The sequence below is a fragment of the Agelaius phoeniceus genome, chromosome 1 (genome assembly GCF_051311805.1).
Source record: "Agelaius phoeniceus isolate bAgePho1 chromosome 1, bAgePho1.hap1, whole genome shotgun sequence".
In the NCBI taxonomy this organism is placed as follows: Eukaryota; Metazoa; Chordata; class Aves; order Passeriformes; family Icteridae; genus Agelaius; species Agelaius phoeniceus.
In genome coordinates this window covers 143,074,807-143,087,433 of record NC_135265.1, presented here as the reverse complement: position 1 = coordinate 143,087,433, position 12,627 = coordinate 143,074,807, and the positions used below count along the sequence as shown (strand labels likewise).

The 12,627-nt window shown below is 46.0% G+C and overlaps 1 protein-coding gene across 1 annotated transcript; it reads left to right on the top strand.

The window, feature by feature from the left end:
* Window positions 1–6,308: 6,308 nt before the first annotated feature.
* KLHL38 (kelch like family member 38) lies at window positions 6,309–12,389 on the top strand. Its single transcript, XM_054647553.2, has 3 exons — window positions 6,309–7,667; window positions 9,025–9,130; window positions 10,651–12,389. The coding sequence occupies exons 1-3, from the start codon at window positions 6,318–6,320 to the stop codon at window positions 10,935–10,937; spliced, it is 1,743 nt and encodes a 580-aa protein (XP_054503528.2). The 5' UTR covers window positions 6,309–6,317; the 3' UTR covers window positions 10,938–12,389.
* The last annotated feature ends 238 nt before the right edge of the window (window positions 12,390–12,627 follow it).

Here is a 12,627-nt window from a genome sequence, read left to right as displayed (position 1 = left end):
ACCACATCCTGGGATATGATGCAGGAGCATCACAGGGGAAGAGGAGGGTCCTTTGTGAGGTAGATGTCAGGCAGGAAATGCTGTTCCCAAAGAGGAAGACATTGGCCTCTGGACAGCTGCATGGTCTTCATCCTGGGATATTTCCTGGTCTGATCTCATGGCTCACCCTGCTTTAAGCAAGAGCTTGAATTAGAGACCACTGGAGTTCCCCTCCTCCCTGAATTACCCTAAGATCTTATAATCATATGAGAGAAGATGTACATGAAAAAAATATAACAGAAGAAGAGAGTGAAGAATTTAGTTCAAGGAGATGGGTTCATGAGTGTTTCTCTTTGTCTGGCCCCTTTTGCCTCTGAAGTGTACCACCACTCTGCATGATGAAGGGTCTTTCAGGCCCTCTGAGGTGGGATGACTGCTGCCATCCTATTCCCATTGAAAACAGTATTTCTGAAGCACTGGGCCTGTTTCTCCCCTCTTGGATCAATGTCACAGCAGCAGCACCTGGCCATCTGGTTATAACACGGGGCAGTATAAATGAGATGGGAAAGATGTGTGGCTTTTAAGAACAATGATTGGTGTCTCACACAGGTGTAATAGGATGTTGTGGCATTTTAAAGGCCTGATCCTTCTTTGGGAACATTTCTAGCTACCTAAAAATATCAAGGGCAGATCCTGAATACCTGAATGCCTTTATCACAGGCATTTTAATGTTCAGACCCAGCAAGAACAGAGCAATGTAGGATCTAAGTATCTTCTTGTTGCTGTTGCCATGGGTCTGTAACCAGAGACTATAGAAAAGATAGATGAAGATACTTTGGTGTCCAATGATAGGGTGATATTTTATCCTCCAGAACACTGTATGCTCACACCAAGATAAGGTACCCATTCTCAAATGATGTAGTTTGAAGAAAAAGCCAGTGGGTGTCTGAAATACACATGAAGTAGCTGGTTTAGGCAAAGGATTTGTTTTAAAATATTCCAACAAAAGTGCCCAAAGCTGTGTGAGTGGTTTCTGTGAAACCTCTAGAAGCTCAGCACTCTTTAAACCAGCTACGTCCTTATTTAATGTGCAGCACATAACTTTGGCAGCCAAATTTATTTTTGCCTGAAGACTGTTTTAATTAACACTAGTAGGTCATTCTGACTAAAGAAGAGTGCAATTGCTTTCATCTTAATCTTTCACTCTTTAATTAGAGATTGGCCTGAAACCAAGCCAGGAGCCCACACATCTTTACACCCACGTATACTGGGCCAAAGTCATTATTGAATTACATGCTGTATCTCTCTATCTGTACACAATGCAAACAGTGACTCTTGGGAAGTTGCTCTGTGACTCCAATGCTGTAAAACTTGTCCCCATGCCTTTATAAGTTTAGGTCAGGGGTTCAAGGCCAGTATCTATAGATGTAGCCTGTTGCCCTTGCCTACAAAATCAGAACCAAGCCCAGATTCTTCAAATAAGCCTTAATTCAGCATTAAGTATCATATCAATGTGAATGGCAGCTGTGGCAATAGGACTCATGGAAAACATGTTTGCTGAGCTGCTAAATAGAAAATTAATCACATAATAGTTACAGAAGAATAAGAGAGAAAGACCATAAGGATATCTGGACTTAAAAGAATAGGAAGAAGATTAGATAGCTGGCAAGTAGCAGCAGCAGCAGAAAGTTAGCAGATTTTTCTGTGGGCAAGAGACAGCAAATTGCAAATTGCAAGCAAAAGAAATTGCAGCAAAAGAAATTCCTATTAGACATATGGAAGCAGGTTGTCCAGAGAGGTTGTGAAATTTGCATCCTTCAAGATTTCAAAAGTTCATCTGAGCAAGTCCCTGAGCAATCTGATATTCTCCCAGTCTAGGCTGAGCTGTCACCCCAGCCAGCCACCACTGCTGCTTGAGGTATCTTCCCATCCTCTCCATGGCATCTGATTAATTATGATCCCTGTAATTGTCTCTTTATACAATGAGAAATGTTAATCCTGGGTTTTCTTCCCTCTCCCAGCTTTATTAAGACCATAATAAGGAATATTTTTGCTTGTCCCCTGTCAGTTTAGACTGAAAATTTGGGTAAAGGGATGCTCTGTCTCTTGATTACTGTGAGGGCTGTGGTCATTGAGACCCTGCACATAATGCTGAATAAGCTCAGTGAAGTCTCTGTCTTGAGCAGTCCTTTTTCTTTATCCATATTTGTTCATTTTCACCTGAATTGTAATAGGATCAGTATATGAGTTTTAGAAGTTGTCTGACATCACCAGTCTCTGTGCACCTGTCTGCTGGCTGGTCAGATTACAGCCTTTTTTTCCGCTCTGTTGCTTAGTGCATGACATTTCATCATCCCATTGCATTAAAACATAAGAAGAGATGCTCTGGGTCAGATCAAAGGTTCAATCACCACAATTCCAAAACTGAATGATGCCAAACACTTAAGGAGAAAGAGCAGAAGAAGCAGGATGAGTATACAGCATTACAACATATTTGTTCTTTGGTAGACACTTCTATTTTCTAGAAATTGGCCACAGATGGAGTTTGTACAGCAGCAATTGTAGAGGGTCACAGTTTTAACAGCCCCCAATAGCTCCAGCCCATCAAGGGCTATGGGGCATCTGAAGCATCACATCTCAAGGTGCTGCTGGGTCACACACCCTGTGAATGAGGCCACTTTCCCATTTGTGTTCAGACAAGACCATTATCTGTGCAAGATCTCACTCTCATGGTAATGCACTAATTTTGTCTTCCCAAAAGAAAGACCACTCACTGGTTCACTCAATAGCATACCTGCCCAGAAAATTTGCCTCAAGAGCTCATTTAGAAACTGATTTTATCTGACAATTTAAACTGTCCCACAGCAGAAACAGCTCTACCCTCTCAGCAGGGCTCATAACCCACCTCCCCTCCCACCCCACCATAGAATGGGGGGCATACAAGACATATTGTCTTTGGCATGAAAAGTGATTTCTAGTGTATTTATAAGAAAACTCTAACTAAGCAGTGCTGATGTGCCCACTTGGTTGTAGATGTGTCTGAAGCCATAATCTCTGGGGAAAAAAAATGAAGAGAGTTGTAAGGCAGGCAGCAGGAGCTTTATTGCTCAGAAGCCCTGGCTCTAAATTGGCAGGGACCTGTGTGGGGATTCAGCAAGGAGCATCACCACCCTCCCCAAAGCAATAATCTATTTAAACAGCACACTCTGTACTCTGGGCTAGCAGGAGTTTGCGTAACTGCAAAGCCATCGAGCCTGGGATCTTCTAAATAAATGTCACATTTATCAATGTCTGAAGCACAAGAACATCCCACCTAGCCTTCCCCAACCCCATAAACCAGTGTCATTAATGAAGTCAGAGAGCATTATTTTTTTCTTAAAGGGTTAAGAGAGTAATCCACAGCCACTGCCAGGAAGAGGCAGTACTAAACAGGCAGCAAGGAGTTAGAGCCAGAAGAGAGATATAAAGCTACATCAATCATCAGAATGGACTGCAACAAGAGCAAATGCATACAGAGCAAGAAAGAAAGCGAGAGGGCGTTTTGTTTGGGTAGCTAATGTTCCCTGGACAAGGAGAGAGAAAAATTCTCCTTTGGGTTTTTAATGCCACTCTAAATATTTATAGCAAGATCATATCCAGCTGGCGAGTTAGTGGCGGCAGGGAGTAGGGAGGGAGGGTACATTTTCCCCAGCACCCCAACATCATTCTGGGGCCATTTCTTTACTTGAGAAGAGGGAAAAGGCTGTAGATTGCCATGTTTACCCTCAAAGTGACTCATCTGCAAGAGTCAAGTCCAGTGGCTCCTGCTCCTTGCCCTCCCTCACCTCTCTGCAAACACACACCCAGACCATGTGGGCAGCCTCCAAAAATCTACACCAGCCTGACTCCACCCTGCTTTTAACATGGGGCTGGGCCTTCAGGGGTTTGATTGCCCTCAGGTATTTCACCAGTCAGAAGGGCCATGTACAGCACACCCATGATGCAAAGCTGCCATTTTTAGAGCAAGAGGTTGCCCACATCTCTGTGATCTGCTGCACCATGGACACAGGGGCAGAAATATGTGGAGGACTGCAAACACCAGCCTGGCACAAGAGTTGACATGAGGGCACTGTGGCTCCCAAGGATTTTTGCTCATCTTCCTCGCTGTGACTAAATGCAGGCATGACTCATCCGTAAGCTTGAAAATATGAGAAGGACTTTTGCTTTAACCTTGTGTTTCCCTGTTGTAGGAATGCTTAGAAACTGCATTTTGCATTCAACCCCACCCTAGAACAAAGGGAGAAATCTCAGCAGAGATGAGGAGCCCAATTCAGTTACCTAGGCAAGGGCAGCCAATTTGATTTCTCCTGAAGCACACAGGAATTTGGTATAGAGCTGGGACACATCACACTTGACCTGCTGAAGACCCTGACAGGGCACCAGCTGGGGTTCTGGAGGATCCTCCCCTGGCACAAGGCATTTGAATGATCCCAGTCCTGAGGATGGATTTAGGCTCATCATCATAGATGCCTACCATGGGAGTGTTAAATATGGGCACCTACATGTGGCTGAGGCAGCTGAGCACCTGTGGACACCCAGCAGTGCCTGGAGAGCTGTTCCCCTGCCCAAGTACAGGTTGCACATACTGGTGACCTGAATTACTTGGCAGACTCAGTTGAATTGGCTAGACCTCACTGCCTGCAAAAGGAACTTAGCTTGTCCATGTGCAGCCATCTGCAGTGAGGGACCCCGTCAAGGTGTGTGCCCTGGGGAGCCCTGTGCCACCCTGGGAATTGCCACTCTGGAATCTTGGTTTCCAGCTTGCTACTCACTGCAGCAACCTGCTCCAGTCCTCCCATCTGTCACACTGAGCTTCCTCAAGCCATCTGATTGAGAAGTTCTTTGCTAGGGGTTCCAGAGAGCTGAAGTCCTTAGACAAAAGGCCACAACCTGGTGTTTTCTATATGAAATATCAAGCAGCATCATAAACTTCTCCAAGAGTGAACTTCACTTTCTACTTGGTGAAGGTAGTTGGGCCTCCCCTGCCCACCTTGGAGCGGTGCTGGATGCAGGGGTCCCAGCGCATCAGCATCTCCCACCACACTGCAACAGGCTGATGCTCCCCAGATCTCTCCATAGGGTGGAGACACGGTCCATGCCACGGAGTCCCTGGAAGCCCTTCCCTCTCCGCCTTTCCCCGTGGAACGCCGGTGACAGCGTAGTGCGAGGCATTGCAGACTGTTTACAGGCTTCTCCAGTTCCCAGGCACTTCAGGACAGCGCCCTGCCACTGTTTCCAAACGGACAGCCAGGACTTTTATAAGTGAACTTTCCTCTCCGTGTCTATTTATTATATGTAAACATTTGCCAGAAAAACACCAGCCGGGCATGCTCAGAAGCAGCCAGGTCATTGCAAAAGGCAGCGGCGGCGTCACATGCGATAAGAGCGCGGAGCACTGCGCGCTATTCTTAGCGCAGGAATGTACACAATGCCCGCGCCCGCCGCTCCTGCGCACCGGCAGCGGCACAAACACGGCCAGAAACCACCCTCTATGAATCACCTACCTACCGAAAGAAACCTCCCGTGGGTTTGTAGGCTTTTGCCCAGGCTCTAGCTGTGGAAAAACTCAGCAGAGAATAAACTACAGAGAGTAAGTGCATGCAGTGAAGGACAGCAGAAGGTAAACGTTTCTACCCTTCGGTTCCACTGCAGGTTGAGCAGTTAAGCCATGACCGTAGATACTCATCATATTGTTCTGCCTGGCACTTAATTTAGTCATTGTGTGTCTGATTAACATATAAAAAAACCACAGCTAAGCAGAGTTAATAAATAACTTTTAATGCAGATTCCCAGCCTCTAGGGTTCTGTTCGTCCTGCTGCAGAGTTCAGCTCTGCCAGATTTGCATTCTTTGGGAGTGACTAACTCTAGAGGAAAGAGGCACAAGCTACTAAACTGCTAATACTTTAAAATCGTGAATAAATGTCTAAGTGCGTTTATTCAACATGATGGAAATGGACAAACCAATTGCTTCAGCCCTCCAGCTTTAATCCAAAATCAGTGAGATAACTTCAGTGCTTTTGCTTCTTGCCAACGACACAGGCAGTGCTGACCTCAGACTTGCAACCTATCTGATAACTTTATGAAAGTTTTAAAGGGTCTTAGCGACATTTTGGCTTCTTTATTATTTTCCCACTGTGCTTAAACCATGTTCCATTTTTATGTGTAGTAGTGAACGGATATTTACAGCAACATCAAAGTCCTGATTTGTTCCCTTGCAGCTGGATTTTTCAATAAAAGCTGCTAAGAATTTGGGGTTTTTTTCTGCCGAGTCCAGAATTCATCTCTCTCATATTTTGGTATGGAAGAGGGATCCACTGAAGGGTTTCTCTTCAAAGACCAGGACTTCTCCTCTGAACTGCTGAGGCAGCTGAATGTTCTGCGGCAGAGCAGGATGCTGACCGATGTTACCCTCTGCTCCGGGGCCTTTGAAATCCCCTGTCACCGAAATGTGCTGGCTTCCAGCAGCCCATACTTCAAGGCAATGTTCTGTAACAACTTCAGGGAGAGTCACCAGCCTAAAGTAATTCTAAAGGGCATCGACGCTGATATTTTGGATCAGATTATCCTTTATGTTTACACTGGGGAGATTCTCATATCCACTGAGAATGTCTTGTGCCTCTTGGAGACTGCATCCATGCTGCAGTACACTAAGCTGTTTGAGGCCTGCTCCACCTACCTCCAAGACAAGCTGACCCCTGACAACTGTCTGAGCATGATCAGACTGGCAAAAATCTTGAACTGCCAAAGCCTGAATAAGAAAGCCAAGGCTATGGCTTTGAAATGTTTTCCTCTGGTGGCCTCTTCTGAGGACCTGAAGGACCTCTGTCCCACGGAGCTCATTGATTACCTTGGGGATGATGAACTCTGTGGGGAGGAGGAGCAGGTCTTTGAGGCACTGATGGTCTGGATCCGGCACGACCTCCAGGCACGACAAGGCTACATCCAAGAGTTGTTCAAGAAGGTCCGACTTCAGTACGTCCATCCAACCTTCCTCTTCCATTTCATTGCTAACGACTCCCTCGTTCAGGCCTCACCCACTTGCAGGAGCATCCTGGAGTCAGCCCGGAGACAGATGTTCTCCTTGTACAGCACCAGCATGCCTGACATCAAACCCATGGTGCATGTTCCTCGCAGGTACTCCAATCAGGAGTTCCTCATCATCATCGGTGGCAGGAAGGACAGCCAGCAGACAACGAGGGATGTCCTGCTGTATGATGACAAGACAAACCAATGGCTGAGCCTGGCCAAACTTCCCATACGCCTCTACAAAGCCTCTGCAGTGAGTTTACACAGCAATGTTTTTGTGCTCGGAGGGATGCCTGTTAGCAATAAGAAAAGTCTGGTCAGTGGCAATATTTACATTTACTCCCTCAAACTCAATCAGTGGAGGTTGATCGAGCACATGCTAGTTCCACGTTACTCCCACAGAAGCCTGGCATATAAAAATTACATTTTATCATTCGGTGGAATTGGTGAAAACCAGGAAATCCTGAATTCTGTGGAAAGATATGATAGTGTCTACAACACCTGTGAGAGCATGGCAAACATGCCTGTTGCCGTCCTTCACCCTGCTGTTGCTGCCAAAGATCAGAGGGTTTACCTCTTTGGGGGAGAAGATATAATGCAAAACCCTGTTCGGCTTATCCAGGTAATGGTCAGTCCTGCTTGTTGTAGGCAACTTCTTCTAAGGTATTCAGCAGTCCATCACCTTCATGAGGAAATCAAAGCACTCAAAACACGTCACTGTGTGTTGCAGGAAGAGGCAGGATGGGTTGATCCATGGCCTCAAGGAGCATTGCAGCTCTTCCATTTTCCCCTTCTGAAAGTTTTCCCGGCAGCATCCCCAGAGGTGCTGCTTTGGGTGTCAGTCAGCCTTGCCATTGGTGGGCCCCAGGGCCAGGGCTGCCCCAGGTGATGCCATGGCAGGCAGCAGCAGCTCCCCCTGCCTGGCTCCATGCCAATCTCACCAAAATCAGTGCTTTCACTTGGCACTGAGCGGGGTCTCAGCCTGCACCTGCTCTCGCAGCAAACGCAAACACTCGCCATCGTTAGAGCGATTAGATACTCACTCATCAAAGGGCCAAAACTTAAACTGACAGTCATTTGGGATAAACAGCTGTGTTAAAAATGGGGCTCCTGCCACATGTTGCTGGCTCTCTGCCTGCTTGCAGCCGTTACACTCTATCAGGAGAAAAAAATACATTACATTTTTACTTATCTGATTTGAAGCTTTAGCTACATTGAAATGTTTCTTTCCCATGAGTGTTTCTCACTGTTCAAGGTGCTTTAACTAAGAAGGATCATTAAGCTAAGATGGCAACAAGGGCATGAGTAATGCTTTATAACAGTACCTCATTATCAGAGGGAAGGAAATGTATTTATCAGTTAGTGGGGAGATGCCCTGGTGATATTTGCTATATTAAGAAGCAGATAACACTATATAAAAGTTTGTGTTGCCCAGATGCAGATGATTGAATGATCATCATCTGGCAACAGCTGTTTTTCTCACACAAATCAATGACTTAGATACCACTCTAAGTCCCTTTGCCAGTCTCAGTGCATACCAGTCACTAGCATATATATAGCAACTGGGCAAACACAGTGGCTGCCAGCAGAGCTAGCTGAAGCTGAGGTTTGTTTGCCCAGGAAATTGCTAAGGCTAATAAGGAATACACAGGATAACTGGAAAATGAAATGAATCAGCTTGCCCTTTGGGAGAACTAGTTACAGTGATTTAACAGCCATGCAAGAAGCTTTCATATGGCAGATACACTGCTTCAGTGCATGTGCTAGCATCTCCTCAGCAGACAATCTTGGGGATCCAGAATGGTTTCCAAGGGGACATATTAGGAAAAAAAGTGGGTACATTCTCAGATTTCCAGCAGTTTGAGCCAGAGGATTGTATTTATTAGAGCAAAATACAACCCAGAAATTCCTCTGTCATTACAGATGTTAGTTAAAATGAAACATAAACAGCTGTGTGAATATCTTTATTTTTTTGCCAGGTTTACCATGTCTCCAGGAATACATGGTTTCGTATGGAGACCAGAGTAGTGAAGAATGTCTGTGCACCAGCTGTTGTGATTGGAGACCAGATTATCATCGTAGGTGGTAAGGGCTCTGTTTCACCTTCCCTCTCCCTCCCCCTGCCCAGATCCTGTGGGTTTTTGCAGCCTTCCTGTTTGAGGTGCTCCCTCAAAAAGCACTCGGATTTTGGGAAGGAAAGGAGGAGTGTGCCCACCCTTCAAACACTTCTCTTCTGGAGCCTCATGGCAATTGAAATGGAGATAAGTTCTCCATGAGGCACTTTCTTACCCCAAGCAACAGTATCTGGGTGGAGAAAACTGAGGAAAAGCCAATGGAAGTTACTGCTCTTGGGAGGAAGCCAGGAGCATGGGGGTGCTCACCCTCCCCTCCTGAATCACAGCCTGGTCCTCCCTGTCTGCTCCACTTGGAAGAATGGAAAGCAGGGTTACCACAAGGCCATGGATGGCTTGTCAGGATGGGTGGGCTGTAGGTCTATGAGGTGTTGGTTGGTCTTTTAGCTGCCTCCTGAGGGTAATTGTGAAATATCCCGAAAGGATTGTGAAACACTTGGAAAGAGGAAACTTCTCTGTGAATTTTTCAACCTGAGGACCAGCCTCTACCTGTGGCAGTCAGGTGTATCATGTCATTGATAACTGGGCCCTCTACAGTCCTTAATGCCTCTTCCCTGACCACAGACTGCCAGGACAAAGCATGTGTTGAATTATTTAAGGAAAAATGAGAGTATATCTCATTTCAATATCTTTAGCAAAGCAGAGGATTGAACCCAAACTGCCCAGGACTTCAAGGTGGTGTCACTCCTCAGGGAGAGGCCACTGCTGTCCTTTGCAGTGAGAAGAGGGGAGGGCTGAGTCCAAAGGCCCAAGACTACCAGGATCCTATAAGGCAGATTGCCCTCACCTCAGACCACACTCATGTTTTTCTACATGGGCAAGGTCCTGCTGGGTACCAGGCTTCCACACCTCCACTGCTCCAGGGCAGTGGCCCTCTTACCAGCACGGGCCTCTCAGCTGATATGAGGTTATATCACCCCTCAGAGGAAGAGCTGTCCAGTGGGTCACTGGCATGGTGGCAGCACAGATGTGGTGCTGAGGGCATCAGGGGTGGAGTGAGCACTGGTAGCACCATGCTGTTGCATACCCAGCTCCAGTCAGCAGACAGCTACAACTCCAACACAACAAGGCTCATCCCATGTGCCACTGGTTTCTGTATTTCCAAGTGAAGCTCTAAGAGTCTATTTGGTAAAAAGAAATATTTTCAGATGTTTGAAGGCATGTGCAGGTAACTGCAAGCCCCAACTGTGTTTGACAAATTGGTTACCTGATGGATGGGCTTTATGGTGCTCATCAAGCCTTGTCTGCCAAGGTGCTACGAGACAGGATGAGGACAGACAGAAAAGGAAGATAGCCAGGCATTCCTGGGACACATCATCACTTCTTAGTTTAGATATCTTAATTCTGCCAAATTATGTACTACTATAATATGTTTTATTGAAGACCAGCATGAAATATATCATTATTGTTCCTTCTTCTGGCCATAAGTGCTTAATTCCCATCTGTCTCTTCCACCTCTGGCTTTGCATTCAGGGTACACCCGGAGAATAATTGCTTATGATACAAAAGGCAACAAGTTTGTTAAATGTGCAGACATGAAGGACAGACGAATGCATCATGGGGCCACTGTCATCAGGAACAAGCTGTATGTCACAGGAGGACGATGTCTCACCTCAGACAATGCTATCAAGGACCTGGATTCCTTGGACTGCTATGATCCAGAGACTGACACATGGACACCAAAGGGAAAACTGCCGCACAAACTCTTTGACCATGGGTGCCTGACACTCCAGTGTGTCCCCTGTTCTAACCTTCTCTAAACAACTCTTGGTACTTCCTTGATATTTTGTGCTTTTCTTCCCAGAAAGAACCCACCTCACTCTGCAGAGAGCACATGGGGAATCTTCATAGGGTCACAAAAGTCCTGACCTTGAAGGCACCAGTGGCGTTAGTCCTCCCAGACCCTGTGCCAGAAAGGCCATGAGCTTTGCTCACACTGTGTTCACCCGGCTGATATTGCATGTGGTGCTGCTGAGTCCAGTCTGGAGGCCTTACCCAGCATCTCAAGAGGAAATACGAGAAAGATATTGGCTAAGAACCCAGTGTTGGATTTGTCCTTGTATGGGCTTCAGAAGTGAAGGGGGATGCTGCTATCTCCAGGGAAAGTAAGATCTTTGCTGTCATGCAAACTCAGCTGCCTGCCACAGCCCTGTGCTGCTCATTGCTGACCAAGCTTTGCTTTCCAGTGGTGGCAGTGTTTAGAATAGGAAGCCCCAAGCTGCAGTCTTGTAGCCAGCCCAGGAGCAGATGCCTGAGTTTGCTGTGGTAGTCAGCTCATAAGAAATAAAATTTTAATGTTCCTATCAGCTAATTAGAAATTGGCAGAAGACTGATGCTTTGATCTGAACTCTCATATTGCAACAAGAAACAGATTTGACTTTTCTGAGCTAGCACTCTTCCACAGTGCAGGGAAGAATTTTGTTCCATCTGCCTGGCCTCTGAAGAATCAGGAGAAGACGGGATAGAAATTAAAATTGTCTGCACCTTCTTTTTCAAGGGATCTTATTTTGCAGGGAACTTTCTTCTCCTTTGGCATGAGGAGTAGCAGTGGAGTTAGGATGACTTTGGCTGATGGAGTTCCTGAAACATAGAATAGCAGAGAGGACACATAGAGGAAAGGGGATGTAAAAGAGAAGAGGTATTTGGGAGGAACAATTCCTTTTTCCCTTTCTCTTCTCTCCAAACCACTGGAAAAAAGCCCATGAGACCAAGCCAGTGACAGGAAGCCAGCTTTCCAAGAAGAGCAAGTCTAAATCTGCCACTTGGCAAAACAGCTCTGCTCCACCAATATTTTCATGGGGTTCTGCCACTAAGTGCATACTTTGAAAGGGAGGGGATTAATCATCAGACACTGAACAGGCTGTGAACTGCTGTTAGGTCACCAGGCTTGGTAAGATTGCTGAGATAGCAAGGAGCTTTACAGATGACCACTATCCAGAGAAAGGCTGGCAGAAACAACACCCCTTTTTCTTCATATTTGTAAAAAAAGTGGAACTTTTCAAAGGCTACAGGATGGCATGAGGGAAACCATGCTCAACCTTCCTCTTCACAAAAGGCTGCACAGCCATGTGGTCACCACCACGTTGCAGAAAACCAGCTCCAGACACTAAGATCCCCTCCCATAAATTGAGCAGAATAGTGACAGAAATAGTTAACAAAGTAGGGGGCTGGAAGGAAGTATTTAGTATCAACTGCTGGTTTAACAATGAAAAATAAAAGGGCTATTATTATTTGCATGAGCTTTGTGTTCAGGAGTCCCCATTGTTCCCTCTCTTTGTTGATAAAGGGAATTGTTTTTGCACCAGTGGGTATTGCCAGGGTTTCCTTCTAAGGGCCTGAATAAACCTGTGAAAAATGAGTGGGAACTCAAACTCCTCTCCCAGCTCAGAAGCCTTTGGCTAGATTTCTCTTCTTGTCTTTCAGTCTATATCATCATCTCCTCCCTGTGCA